Here is a 15,833-nt window from a genome sequence, read left to right on the forward strand (position 1 = left end):
TCTCCTTCTTGGTCAAATAGCCCTTACACAGCCTGGAGGTGTGTTTGGGGTCATTGTCCTGTTGAAAAATAAATGATCGTCCAACTAAACGCAAACCGGATGGGATGGCATGTCGCTGCAGGATGCTGTGGTAGCCATGCTGGTTCAGTGTGCCTTCAATTTTGAATAAATCCCCAACAGTGTCACCAGCAAAACACCCCCACACCATCACACCTCCTCCTCCATGCTTCACAGTGGGAACCAGGCATGTGGAATCCATCCGTTCACCTTTTCTGCATCTCACAAAGACACGGCGGTTGGAACCAAAGATCTCAAATTTGGACTCATCAGACCAAAGCACAGATTTCCACTGGTCTAATGTCCATTCCATGTGTTTCTTGGCCCAAACAAATCTCTTCTGCTTGTTGCCTCTCCTTAGCAGTGGTTTCCTAGCAGCTATTTGACCATGAAGGCCTGATTGGCGCAGTCTCCTCTTAACAGTTGTTCTAGAGATGGGTCTGCTGCTAGAACTCTGTGTGGCATTCATCTGGTCTCTGATCTGAGCTGCTGTTAACTTGCGATTTCTGAGGCTGGTGATTCGGATGAACTTATCCTCAGAAGCAGAGGTGACTCTTGGTCTTCCTTTCCTGGGTCGGTCCTCATGTGTGCCAGTTTGGTTGTAGCGCTTGATGGTTTTTGCGACTCCACTTGGGGACACATTTAAAGTTTTTGCAATTTTCCGGACTGACTGACCTTCATTTCTTAAAGTAATGATGGCCACTCGTTTTTCTTTAGTTAGCTGATTGGTTCTTGCCATAATATGAATTTTAACAGTTGTCCAATAGGGCTGTCGGCTGTGTATTAACCTGACTTCTGCACAACACAACTGATGGTCCCAACCCCATTGATAAAGCAAGAAATTCCACTAATTAACCCTGATAAGGCACACCTGTGAAGTGGAAACCATTTCAGGTGACTACCTCTTGAAGCTCATGGAGAGAATGCCAAGAGTGTGCAAAGCAGTAATCAGAGCAAAGGGTGGCTATTTTGAAGAAACTAGAATATAAAACATGTTTTCAGTTATTTCACCTTTTTTTGTTAAGTACATAACTCCACATGTGTTCATTCATAGTTTTGATGCCTTCAGTGAGAATCTACAATGTAAATAGTCATGAAAATAAAGAAAACGCATTGAATGAGAAGGTGTGTCCAAACTTTTGGCCTGTACTGTACATACATATATATATATATATATATATACATATATATATATATATATATATATATATATATATATACATGTATATATATATATATATATATATATATATATATATATATATATACACATGTATATATATATATACATATATACATATATATATATATATTTTTTTTTTCCTTCCGCCCATATGATTGCATTTTTCACTGTCTGAACATACCCCAAAACTCAAACTTGGAATATGAGTCACACCTGGTGAAAAATTTTATAATCTATTGTCCTCCTGAATTTCCACCACTAGGTGGCGCTATTATTAAGGAAAGTGCATTTTGGCTCATAACTCCCATATACTTTGTCGCACATTCAAAAACCTTATATCCACGCGTTCAGTGAATTGTGCTGAATCTTGTGGTAAAGGCCACGCCAATTTCTGTCTACCGTTTTTTTCCACAAATTCGCAAAATGTCGCAAACCTACTTTTTCGAACTCCTCCCAGGCAATTTCACCGATTGGCATGAAACTTTGCACACAGCATCTGTGGACCCTCCCGACAAAAAGTTACTAAAAGAATATTCAATATATATATATATATATATATATATATATATATATATATATATTCAATATTCCAAACAATACTCAAGTTATTAAATAGCAACTTCCTGCAGATTTTGTTCTAAACAGGAAGTACTGCATATCTCCACATTGTTGTATCCGAATGACATGAAACTCAGCTTACTACTTCCTGATGAGCCTCTGAGGCTCTGTGCAAAATTTCGGGTGATGACCACAAGGTGGCGCTCTTTAAATTGAAGTATTTTATATCTCAACATCGGTTGGGCGGATTAACACGAAACTTGGTATAATTACTGTCAATGCCCTCCTGAGGATATCTGACGAAGGACTTACCAATCACGGTAAGTAAATCTTTAATCTGACCTCTTTCCCCTTGACTGCTGTAACACTGGAATTTCTCAATTGTGGGATCAATAAAGGTTACCAGTTGGACGTACCAATACCTCTAACAGGAGGCACCCAGGAGGCATCTTGATCAGATGCCCAAACCACCTCAACCGGCCCCTTACAACACGAAGGCGCAGCAGCTCTACTACGACCTCACTCCGCATGACTGAGCTCCTTACCCCATCTCTATGGCTGAGCCCAGCCACCTGACAGGGGAAACTCATTTTGGCCACTTGCATGTACAATCTTATTCAAGGTCACTGCCCAGACTTCACTACCTAAGGTGAGACTGGGACCGGTTAATTGAAAGCTTTGCCTTCTGACTCAGCCCCCTCTCTTCAGTCTCTCCAACAATCTGGTGCGGTGTCTGTGGTGATGCAGGCGCTATCAATCTCACGCTCCATTTTACCCTTACTCGTGAACAACCCAAGATACTTCAACTTGTCTTTGCCTGGGGCAGAAATTCATTTGGTATGGCAGTTTGGTATGCCAATGTAAGGAGTGCAACACAATATGTAAAGACTGTAGGTCTGCTCCTATAGGTAAGTGGTTCCCAACTGGTCCAGCCACAGGGTCAAGATTTCTCCGTTGTCATTAGTTCAAGGTTCACACAGTTTAATTTATTCAGTGTCATACTTTTGGCCATATCCTCAAATAGCTGTCCATTAATCATTCACTCTACAGTAGAAAACACTTCAAAATAAAAGCTCTGTGCCGGAAATTTACTGTACTAGAAAGTACAGGGTTTTTTTTTTTCACAAACTTGACATGTTTGCAAGTCACCTGTGGTCCATTCAGAATGGACTCACGGCCCACTTTTGGACAGTGACCCACCAGTTGGGAACTACTGCTATAGGTAAAGGTTTATTTTAGAAAAAAACCCCCACAGGGCCACAGTTGAAATCTAAAGATTTGTTTATTTTGTATTACTTTATGTTCTGACAATAAGAAATTGAGAACTTTTCTTTTCACTGTCTTCTAAGATCTAATAAGTGATAATACAAACATGTAATGCAAAACATATCTAAGTTAAAGGTGGCGAAACCTGCACTGTAGTGGTTCTCTGAGCCAACCTAAATGCAGGCATCACAACAGTACGGGATGATCATTCAATGAGAGGAATCCCTGTATCCTCTGCTCTGCACCGCCTCTTTACATTCAGTCTGGAATGCTTCAACTTGTCTTCAGTGTTGTTCTACAGACACACCACCCCATCTTTAAATGTGCTAAGCTATGCAGCAACAGCAGACATGTATCAGTTGAATAATGAACAATGTTAATGAATCAAGGCCCCTGAATCAGAGTTTCACTGAAACCATGGCCAGCAGTAAATTTTCGGGGACCCTTCGTTTAGGCAAAAATTTGTTGCTGGCCCCCATTAGCCCTGTGTTTGTAGCAATTTGGTTTAACACAATTGTTTGACCTATCTGAGAACTGTCTCGTCTAGCACTCCTACTGGCAGGACAACTGCATCTGTCAATGCTTTCCACTATCACTACAAGTGATCATTAGAAAAATGATTTGTTACCAATTTCTGACCCACCACCTCTAAGGTTAAATTTATAATTCACACTAGGTGAGAATGATGGTCAGTTGGCTAAAAGAAAGCAACACTGGCTATTAACATTACAGCCTTTGTTGATCCACCCATCAACCACACCAGCCTCCAAAGTTCACGGCCACTTTACACAGTGACTGGCCAGGGTGCGGAGGTGTGAAAGTAAAGGTTTGAACTTCTCTCTTGCGCTGTCTTTTTCCTTCTTCACATACTGTGTCAGTTTCACGTGAATATAGTTTACACCATGACTGCCTTCAAGGAGAGACTGTTTGAAAGTGTGTGCTGTTATCTCCATTTGTAGGAAGATGTCAGACAGAGATCAGAGAGGCTGAGAGATGCAGTCAGCACAGTGTGATGGCAGGCTTTTCGTCATGCCTTCCTGTGTGGGCATTCACAATGGCTAGAAATACTCTGACTGCAGACATGGTCAGACCATGTGTTACACAAACTAGTTTGTTTGAAGCAAACTGAAACATTACATGAAGGGCTGTAACCAACCAGAGAAAATCTAGGACAACTGAAATTCTACCAACTCTAAAACCAATCGATTGGTAAATGGGGGAAAAAATCTGCATGTTAACTCTAGGTTAACTAAATTGGCCACAGTGCAGTGAGTGCGCTCTACCTGATGGTGTTTTTTGTTCACTACCATTAACACTTGCCCAGGGCAAATTAACTCTGCGTTCAAGAGTCTTTTTCACCACTAAACGCTGAACAGGACTGATGAGAAAAATCTGACATACCAGACACTCTAAAAGGTAACCCTAGGCTTGATGTCATAAAACATAATGTTACATCATTAAATATCTCTGTAATTCTGTATGTGAGAGAGACACATGTTTTTAGCCCAGACGCTGAAGTTAGCCATCCTGCCGCCCCAGCAAAGGCTCTGGTGTGATTATATCCCTTTCAGAAGTTTAATAACGCAGTCTTGAACTGCTGTGTCTTTTTGGAGACTTAGTGAAATAAATCCATAATGATAAATCTGACACTGAATGTCTTCATTATTATTATTATTATTAATAATAATAATAATAATATTATTATCAGCTTTTCCAACTAGAAATCAGTGTTAAAAAATGTTTGATTTAGAGTAAAACCCTGCAATCGTCACTGTCAGCAGCTTTACAATCAAGAAGGGGCAAGACAAATACCACAAAGACTACCCATCACAACTGATTAACACAACTGATCAGTGAGAATTTGGTCGGACAGGAGCATACTGACCAACCAATCGACCGAAATGTTTGAAAGAGAGACCAGTGTTGTCATGGGGAGGACAGCAGTGATAATGCCGGTCCTACACTTTGTCGTATATATCTCAGGTTTACTTATAGCAAATCTGAAATTCATTAAATATCAAAAAACCTACTGACACATGAAAATGGGGCCTTAACGGGGCCCTAAGTGTCTGCTGTCCCGGCACGGCCCTATGTGAAAATGCAAGAGGAAAAAAAGAGGGAATATCTATGCTGATGTTCCCTGAGCCAGTGGAGTTTACATGCTTCTGAGTATCCACAGTACCAAAATGTTGTTGTACATTCCAACATGCAACTGTGAATCCCTTTTGACTGAGGCCAAGATTCATAAACAGAGTTAACATTCCAGACTGAAGGGCCAGAGACACTTAGAACAGAACAATTGCAGTGTGAACTGCCAAGCAATGTGGTACTTGTTGAGCTAGACATTCTGCTGTGAGCTAACCTCAGTAAAAAACTATGGAGCTACAAAGTACATGTGCTTGTTCTGACAAAAATAAAACTCTACACAGACATTTTATCTGCAGTTAGATGGACAGTCACCTGTCTCTTCTCTGAGGTAGTAAACAAGTAGAAATATAATCAAAAGCAAATATCAAGAACAATGTTTGACTCTGGATAACACCACTAGGACTTGTGTGTACCTGGTCCTTTCAAGCTGAATTCTGGGCATACCCCCATCTTCAACAGTGGTAAAAATCTGCCTAGCTGTTACAGGTTAAAACTATGTCTAATGATTTTTGCAGAAAGGTATATGACAAGGGAGAGGTAGAAAATTTGACCATAGTATAGTGTCAACATCTGTCGCTAGATAGAGTTTAGATTCATAAAATCTACCTTTATAGTTTCAATCTAATGGCACAAGTAAGAGCCAAAATAACTAAAAGCAAATACAAATAAAAACAGAAACCCACAGCTCTGTGTGTTTGAGGTACAGGTCAAATTCATCCTTTTTTAGAAATGTCGTAAGTGCTTAAACCCAGTCAGGAGATTAGACACTCTTAGAGAGGCACAACAGTAGTATTTTAAGACCTTGTTCCAACACTTGGGAGGCTGGTTACAATGCTTGGGAGAGGAAGTCTTTCAACAAACAGTACATGGAATTAAGGCATCATCAACATCCAGCTGGAGGGCTCTTCCATCTCTACTACACTTGACCAATGTCACAGGTGGAGCATCAGTTATTGGAAGGTTGCTGGTCTGGTTCCATAACTCTGTTAAAGGAACCTTCAATGTGTGTGTGTGTGTGTGTGTGTGTACTCCACAGCCTTGTGGAGTGGAGGAATGTGTGTCTATACCAACAGTGACATTATAAAAGCTAAGAAATAGGTACAAGTGCTCTTTAAAGTCTTTGTGAAATTAATGCTGCATTCTATTCAAGAATAAAATCAGAAATTCACAAGCAGGTCACAGTTACAACCTACTCATATCCAGTGATGCAGTTTGAAAACCCAGAACAAACTTCAATGTAAAATGTGCAGATTTTGAACCAGCTCTGTGTCATAATAGTGAGTGCAGATGAATGGTATTTGGCTTACCCCTGTACCACCAGTGCCCAGCGTTCCCCAGCATCATCAATGGCATGTTGTGATGCAAAATGCATCACCCAGCAGACCTCAGCCACAGGACTGGCGTGGAGCTCAAGGCATTGGTGGCAGTACTGAAAAGACTGTAAGTTCCAATCTCTTTTATCTGCAACTGTTAGCTTACCGTTTTAATGTTTTGGTATAATTTATTATCATGCTACAGCAGCCTCTTCTCCTGCTGTCTGTGCGTCAGGGTTGCTGTGGCACTTTTACGCACACACAAACACACAAATACCGAGAAGAGATACTGCAGTGGGGACAGAGAAGCAAAGATAACTTGAGTGGACAACAGCTGCGCTTGTTACTGTGAGAACAATAAAACCTCCACGCGGAAAGTCAATACTTTACTAATACACCCTGTTCACTTTCACAACATGTAGAAAAGTGATATTTCAATCTGCTCTGTCCGCAGTCTCTCATCCACCGCTGCTAATATGTTATAAACAAGCACAGAGCACTTACCAGCTAAAGGCAAATTGTTACTAGCAAGCTGAAACAACCGTTTATCTTAAAATTTACCAGCCGTGACTTAACGTGCAGGCAGTGATTCTCCTCAGCAGCAGAGGGAGGAGCAGAGAGGACAGGAGGACTAATACTGACTGATGTCTGTGTTCTTCATTCTTTCTAAACTTCACTCAGTATTGTGATGTCATGAATGATTCATTTCATTGACATTTTAATTTCTTTCCAATGAGATACTGAGTTTATATTGTGACTGCTGTTGTAATATTACTGTTGCTGCTTCAAAAACATTTAGTTATAAAATATAAAGTTTTAATCCTCTTCTGAATTCATATATTTCTTTTAAATACTTCCTTGTAGAATTTACAGTATTATTTCTACAAAAATCTCTTTCACGTTCTATCAGAAATTGGTATTGTAACTGATATATCCCTGATCGACTAAAATTGGGACCTTGTGAATCAAAATTGAATAGATTCAGGAAATAAGTTGTGATACCCAGCCCTAGTAGTATTATATTTTACAGTGTGGCTCTGTTCTGTGGCCTCTCTGTCTTTCCTCTGGCCTACAAAGAAAGCCTCGGGCGGAGAAAGAGCACATCTCCCTGCCCTTTGATGTACCTACATGGAAATTCCAAGGCGGAGAGACCAGCAGTAAAGACCTCCCAGAACAGAACAGAGCGAGCATCAATGACAAAATGAAATGACATTGATAAGCCAGATACAGTATGAAAAGGAGCTGGGGTAGAGGCAGGTTGCAAAGCAGCTTGCAGAGGAAGCAGCAACAGTGGGCAGGTCAAAGCAGTTTAAATAGGGCGCCCTGAATGAGATTTGCCAATCGATTGCATAGAGAAAGACTGTGTATCAGCTGACTCCCTTCCATTAATCAGCTCATCCATCAGTTGATTGGGATGCTTGAGATCAGCTGATGTGGCTGGGATGTGAGCTGAGCTTGAGATCGTGTCCTGCCTGTACTAATGCTATGTTCAATGCATGTGCACACACTGATGACACAGAGCTGATTGAAAATTTCCCATTAAGGATAAGTTCCACAGATTGTTTTCCAAGACATGGAAGCCTTTTATCTGTTGTCAAAACTCCTCTCAAAACTCAACTACACATGCCACAACCACGCATTTTTTATTTCACATATTTAACTAGCCCTGATCCAGGACTATTATACTAACTGTGCGTTCACACCAAACGCGATGGACGCGATGTCATCGCCCGTAACGCGAGTATCACATCGCTTGATCACAAATGTCTCCTTTTTGATCATCGCTTCAATCGTGATGACGCAACCCTCCTCCCACAATTTTCTTCACCTCCCGCTATTTTCTCGTCAACCATGGCTGAGTTAACTACCGTAGCGGCTCTTTATCTGTTGTGGACATCTGATTTGGATCGGAGACCCAAACGCCACCGTGTCTGGGTTCACAATATCCTCCAGAAACGCACACAGCTGCGTGAATATCATCACCTCCTGCAAGAGCTGCATCTGGATGACGGTCGTTTCCAGTGGTACTTCAGGTTGACGCTGGCCTAGTTTGAGGACCTGTTGGCCTGTATCGGTGCGAGGATCTCCCGCCTGGTCACCAACTACAGGCGCTCCATCCCATCTGTCTCCGATGTCCCTTGAAAAGTTCAAATTTTTCAACTTCAAGCGACACACGCGATTAGGCAATGGACGCGTCATCGCTTCATCGCGTCGCTCTTATCACCTGAAACGCGTCACCCGAAGCGACATCGCGTGTCATCGTGTCATTTACATTGATTTTGAATGGAAACTTGTGGCGTTCATCGTGTCCATCGCGTTTGGTGTGAACGCACAGTAAGTGTTGCATTTTGGATTGGCCATCTCATTAAACTTGAACATTCAGACACTCAGCAGGTCATAAAACTGTTACTTCACACCCCCTGAGTTACTAAGAACCCCTGAATGGGATTAGTATCCATCACGTGCTTTTATGAGTTTTATGAGACAGGCAGCAACCCTGACATCAATGACTTGGTAAGCACAGTGTCTGCAAATCTCCATTTAAAAGTTCTCTCTTTAACCATTTAAATTCAAGCGATTTAAGATAAGTACGTCAAACAGCTGCTGCACTGCTCTTGGATGCCCCGCTCAGACAGAGAGGTGTAAGGAGCTGGGGGGGGGGGGGGGGGGGGGGGGGTTGGCATTTGGCATCACTTCAACCTTTAAAGGACAACTTTGGTATTTTTCAACCTTGGCCCTATTTCCCCATGTGTATGTGTGCGTATGATTCATGGGTACTTACAGTACCCAGCGGGGCAGCCCTCCCCCTCTCTGCTCCAACACTGACTGACAGCTGACTCCACTCATAGCACTGGCGATCTGAACCGGTCAGTGGCCAAAAAAGCACTTTTAATGCTTAAACTTATACGGGACGTATTTGCCCCCATTACTGTTTAAGCTTGTTTCGCGGCTCCGGTTGCATCCGCCTCCCTCAATACTGAACCAATTTTAGAACGAGTTGTACCCATGAATCATACACACACATACACATGGGGAAATAGGGCCCAGATTGAAAAATACCGAAGTTGTCCTTTAATGGCCTGCAATCTTGAAAATGAAATGAAATGAAGTGCATTTCAATCGAATGACGCTATGTAGTATTGCCAAACAAGTAGCTATTTAGCATTAGAGTTTGTGTCATGATGCTGAATGACATCCTCGGGCTCCCAATGCGAAATTCTGGCCTAAAAAGCTGCTCTGTTACAATTTCTTCAATATATGACGTTAGAATTGTAGACTCTGGCATTACTCAAATGCTTTTGCAATTCCAGTAACACTGTGTGACATTTCTGATTTTTAGTTGTTTAGTTAATAAATGATAGCACATGCAGTCTAGCTTTACAGTAATTGTTCACTAGCTCTTACTGACTGCACTTAGATAAAGAGAGGCCAAATTCTAACAAAATTTAATTCTAAATTCCACAGAAACAGCTTCATTTACAACACTTGAAATAATGGTTGGTGATAAAACTTGGTTATTACATTAATGGTCATTTCTCCTCTTCTCATGTATTTGGACGCATCAGTAGGTGTAATGCTTGATGACTGGTGACTGAATGGGAAGCTCTTTACTGCATATTTTAGTGAGTTAACCACCACATATATACACAGACAGTGGTGTTTGCATTCTCAACCTTTTTGTGCACATATTTACCAACTGAAAGCAAGGACATCTTAGAACAACATTTCTCACTCTGTAAGGCTGTTTATGCTCTAATATTCCAAAATGATAAAATCTCAAGTCAGCCTCAATAAGGAACATTCCCTAACACAGTAGCATCTTCCATGATAACATTAAACTGGATGACTCTCAGCATTGTGCAGCACCTGTGCCAAGTGTGATAAGTGCATCCACTGTTGGTAACAGGTCTGACAAACAGAAGAAGTACTCTGCTTTGGTTGTAGTAAGACCATATACATTTGCTCAAACGTTCAAGCTTCCTTTTTAAATAATGAGGTAATACTGATGAGGTGATCTGTTGTGTTTTACAAAAAGAAACTAAGATTAGCATAATTAGCACTGACAGGCTAAAGTCTCACATTTGTTTTACACTTAGGATGCTAATCTCATATTTTACCCTTTTCATGAAAAAGCATGACCACATGTCAAGGCAACATTTGTAGGGACAGAGCTGCTTACTGCTGAAAGGCCTGGTAGTAGTGAGGTAGGGAGCTTGAAGTGCTCATAGCAGGACTGCTGTATGCCTGAGGTAGCTGGCTGTGGTTATGCGCACCAGGGCCCTGGTGTACATGAGCCTGTGGAGGCTGGAAAAAGGTGAAAGGCCCTGGAGCTTGAGAGGACAGCTCAGTGGAAGAGGATGGAGGAGAAGTGGTGGTGGTGGCGGGTGGATAGCTCATCACTAACCCTCCCATCCCCATGTGGGGGCTGTAGGGTGGCAGACTAAAGGGCAAAAAGCCCAGCAGAGGCCCGAGGTCCATGTTAGTGGTGCAGGACAGCTCAGTTGAGGAGACAGCAGGGCTCCTGGACAGCAGATGGGGGTCACCACCAACACCTACGCCTTCACCCAGCACCTCCCTCTGAGGGGAGGCAGAAGTAGAGGTAGAGGAGCTCACTGCACTTAGGTGAGGTGGGGGGGCACTCTGCAGGTCCAGCAGAAAACTGTCCACGTCGGTGCGAGGATATGAGGTAGATCCGTGCTGGTACCTTGCCATACTGCTGTAGGGCTGCTGCTGCTGCGGAGCCGTCGGGGGCTGCAGATGGTGGTGGTGAGAATGAGAAGATTGGGGGGGCATGTGGCGAGCCACACCTACACTTGAGGACAACGAGCCCTGCATCAGGCCATGAGGATGGCCCATCCCAGGGACAGGACTGGCCATGGCGTAAGAATTGTACATGCCCCTGGAGAAAGTCTCCATTGGTTCCTTGGAGATAGAGCCCATATCAGAGGGCACAGGGCTAGGCTCCTCCTTCACAGGGCACTGGGTGGCAGGGGTCGGTGTAGTCACAGGAGTACTGGGTGTACAGGATGGCATCAACCCTGACTCCTGAGCATGGCTCTTCTTTAAATGGCGAGTCAGATGGTCTCTACGGCCAAAGCGCTGTGCACAGCGCGGGCACAGGAAGTCACGGCGCCCAGTGTGCACCACAGCATGACGCCGTACATCCTTACGTGTGTAAAAACGGCGGTCACATCGCTCACATGAGTATTTCCTCTCTCTCACTGGCACAGTAGCATTTGTGTTGCCCTCCGATGGTTGCTCTGATGGCCTGTCAATATGGCTGCCAAGGTGCTCCAGCAGGGAGGGCACCCCCTCTGCACAGGGCAGGCCTGCTGCAGCACTATGGGCTGCCACCAGGTGGCGTCTATAACCCAGCTGGGTGTTGTACTGCTTCCCACACTCCTGGCAGTGGAAGAGCTGCCTGCTGGCTGAGTGGCTCTCCTGCAGCTGGCTCTTCAGATGGTCCTGCTGGTGAAACATGGTCTAACAGAAGGAATGGTACTGGCTCTGTCTCCAGCCAAGAGCCTGAGCAGACACAGACAAGACTCATGAGGATCCTCCAGAGAGCTGACCATCAGCCTACAGACCTCTGGTTGTTTTGTTAACGTAGAGTGCTAGAATTATTGCTAAGTGCTGTTTGTTGACTGTTTGATGGTCTCTTGTGGTAATGACTAGTGGTCTGTCCTGCCTTACTGGGGCAAGCCTGCGTCCAGCACTTGGTTTCTGTGACAGCAGCTGCCATAGCAACCCTAACAGGGCTGCGGTGATGAGGAGCTTTGACTAGGTCTGTGTGTTTCCTGAGAAGAGCTCTTGTGTTGGCTCAGGCTATTTTAGTATTCAGTAGCCCCGAACACCACAGTCACAGCAGCTGAATCACAGAGGCAGCTCGACATCTTCACAGACCTACAAAACAGAAAAAAATGTCACTTTATGCAAATCATACCTTATGCAAATTATACCTTTTGGCTTAAATTTTACTCCACATGTTCATGTAGTATAGAAAATAGATGTGAATTTTCTGTTTGTCTTTTGGCTGTGCTATTTGCTTTTCTTTCTTTCTTTCTTTTTTAGTGCTTTTTGTAACACAGGCCACTTATCACAACCTTTTCATTGCAGTTTTAATTGTAGAAAAAAAAGTCTACTGTCCACTGAAAAACATGCGCATGCTAAAACTGCTCAAGCTTGACAGTAGTAAGATGGGGAATGGTCAGGATGCTTACATTTTTTTCAAATTGAGGTTCTGGCCACGCTTACATACATACAAACACAACACAAACACACCACCAGACAAAATAATTACTATGACATGATGTAGACAGTTCCAGTGTTATTAATTAAATATAACCAAGGCCAGAGGGGTACACATTATGGCTGGGCGATAGGGCTTATAATATCGCAATATTTTTAGGCTATATCATGATACACAATATCTATCATGGAATTTTTTAAATCTCCCCATGTGTACTCTATACTACAGAAACAAAAAAAAATAAATTAAATGAACAGTTTTACTTCATAGAAGTGTTGATGTTTTTGCTGTGAGCTTCAAGCTTCCAGTCATCAGTTGCTGTTGGCACTCAGCACAAAGCTTAATTGTTGCTGCTCACCCATAAACATGAGAATTTATTCATTGTGAGCTGTAAACAAACTAACAGCTCTCCCGTCCATATACTAATAATATGTGCAAGTCACACTGGTGCTCCATCAAGTCTGAGTGGCTCCTGTTTTTAAGTCATGTCTGAGTATTTTTTTTTTCTTTTTTAATGATTTTAATCTTTCCAATGTGATGAGTAAAGTTGTGTACACAAGGGACGATCTTCTGGCTCTGAGAGGATCCACTTACAGAGTTCAACACCCGCCGTTTTGAGGCTGCAGAGCAGGAGCAAAGCTAAAAGCTAGGAGGTGGAGATACAAGCCTTTCCTGCCATTGGTCCTTATGGGTAATGTAAACTCACTATCCTACAAGTGTGATGAGCTGCTGGCATTGGTAAGGAGCTGATGACTCAACAGGGAGTTCAGTCTTATGTGCTTCACGGAGACGTGGCTGAATGACAATGTGTCTGACACCTGTGTAAATCTACTGTGCGAGCGGACAGGGATGCGAAGGTGAGCAGCAAAAAACAGAGGTGGGGGAATGATCCTGCTTGTGAATAATAAATGGTGTCATCCTGGACATATCACAATGAAGGACAAGATCTGCTGTCAGGATACTGAACTGTTGGCAGTCGGTCTTAGACCATATTATGTGCAACGGGAGTTTTCACACATTGTCGCCATTATTGTTTAGGCCTACTTTACATTACATGGTTCAAGTGACCCAATTCCGATTTTTTCCTCTCAAGTGGCACAGATCGGATCTGTAACATGAACGTGTAAACAGGAAAAAAACGCATGATATCGAATATTGTCAGATCAGATTCAGGCCTCCTTCATATGTGGAAATATATCAGATATGAATCAGATATCTGCCAGCAGGTCTGTAATCTAAACAGACAGATCGGATATTTCCTGGCAATCCATGTCGTACGTCATGAATAATGCGACGACAGCACATTTTGATGACGTGCTCATGAGCGAGGGAAAGGAAGGAAAGCCGAATAAATCGCAGGTCAATCAAAAACTATGAAGAAAAGCACAGTCTATCCCGAGTGAGACAAACTGCTTGATCCCCGTCTCCAGTGTGCCAGCAGAGAACCTGCAGAACTGAATCAGCGAAAAAACACACAAGGCTACACACCCTCTCTACCTGAGCAGCTGAAGCTGCAGCTCACACCCTCGACACACAGACACACAAACAGTGCTTCTGCATGCCAGCCAAACGTGTGCGCAACTGTGAAATAAATATGTGAGGTGTACGCTGCTTTTCTATCTTTTTTTTCTTTCTTTCTTTCTTTCTTTCGTTCTGTAAGCGACATACACTCCTAACACAGGACGGGTTGTTTTTATTGACTCAGTTGATTATTAAGCCATAGTGATGCACGGATCGGCTCTGATAGCACCTGAATCAGCATGTATGCATCAATCATCCAGCCGCACCCGTCTGCAGCTGCACGGACATTTCCACCGCTCTGTTACCTTTTAAATTATGTGGAACAGCACCAGCTTTCTAGGTGATTTATTCTTTAACGATTAACTTCAAATATTTAAAGTTAGTCCTTAAAATTGCTTTCAGCAATGTAAACATTTCAATGCACGCAGTAATGTCACTGTAGCAAATACCGTGGGACATTTACACAGTGGTCAAGAGTGCTGGTCCGGAAGTGTCGCACAAAAAAAAACAGAAGCTGGCTGCGTTCTGTTTTGCCTCCGTGTTTCCGTGAAAAATAAGGTGAATAGAACACGTAAACAGCAGTCAGGAAAAATCGGATATAGGCAACAAATTGGAATTGGGCATCAAGACGTGGTAGTGCAAAGACAGCCTTACATTCCACCATGGGCAGCGACGGCAGTGGCATGTGACGCCATCCATGAAACTGTTGCTAGGATTCAGATGCAGCATCCTAGTATTTTAACAACACTACTCTCTCCTCCCATGTGACTGGGTTTGTTCAGTATGTGGACTGTCCCACCAGGAAGAATAAGACACTGGATTTGTTTTATGAAAATGCCAAGGGCGCCTACAGTGCCTCTGCCCCACCACCTCTTGGTATATAGGATCATAATCTGATCTCTCTCCAGCCTACATACAAACCCTGTGTATTAAAGTTACCTGTTACCACCCCCTCAGTCAGGAGGTGGACCTTGGAGACCAGTGAGTCTCTCAGGGACTGTTTTGAATATACAGACTAGACTGTACTAATAGAGCCACAGGACAACAACATGGACATGGACAGGAGGGTGGATATTCTAACAGAATATATAAACTTGTCCCAGTCCCCCTGTAGGGACACTGATGCCAGTAAAGACTGTACGCAGCTTCCCCAACAATAAACCCTGGGTTAACAATAATATCAACCAGCTCCTGAACCAGAAAAAGCTGGTGTTCAAGAAAGGGGACAAGGAGAGGCTCAGGGAGGTTCAGCATGAGCTGAAGGGGAGACTGAGACAGGCAAAGGTGGACTACAAAAGAAAGATGAGAGTAAGCTGTAGCAGAACAACATCAGAGAGGTGTAGAAGGGAATGAAGAACTTCACATGCTATTCAAAGAAGAAAAGCCAGGTTATGGATGGTGATGTGGACAAAGCCAACAAATTCAACCTGTTCTTTAACAGGTTTGATCGAGGGGTAGGGTTGGGTACCGAAACTCTGTACTTTTTGTACTTCGTACCAATTCACGTCGGTACTACCGAATACGGATTCACTTAAAA

At 43.1% G+C, this 15,833-nt stretch overlaps 1 protein-coding gene across 8 annotated transcripts in view; it reads right to left on the reverse strand.

Moving 5' to 3' along the window:
- Positions 1-15,833, reverse strand: part of LOC117258913 (zinc finger protein PLAGL2-like) — a 90,050-nt gene that overhangs the window by 26,442 nt on the left and 47,775 nt on the right. For 7 of the 8 annotated variants that reach the window (XR_004501742.2, XR_013491962.1, XR_013491964.1 and 4 more), the window contains exon 2: positions 10,706-12,429. Coding sequence is in view for 1 of the 8 variants with exons in the window: in XM_033629207.2 (XP_033485098.1) it covers positions 10,702-12,006 (1,305 nt within the window). In the remaining 7 variants the exon portion in view is untranslated. Of the gene's footprint in view, positions 1-3,061; positions 12,430-15,833 lie in introns of those variants that run through there. The other variant, XM_033629207.2, reaches the window with a different exon arrangement.

The sequence above is a fragment of the Epinephelus lanceolatus genome, chromosome 8 (assembly GCF_041903045.1).
Source record: "Epinephelus lanceolatus isolate andai-2023 chromosome 8, ASM4190304v1, whole genome shotgun sequence".
Classification (NCBI taxonomy): Eukaryota; Metazoa; Chordata; class Actinopteri; order Perciformes; family Serranidae; genus Epinephelus; species Epinephelus lanceolatus.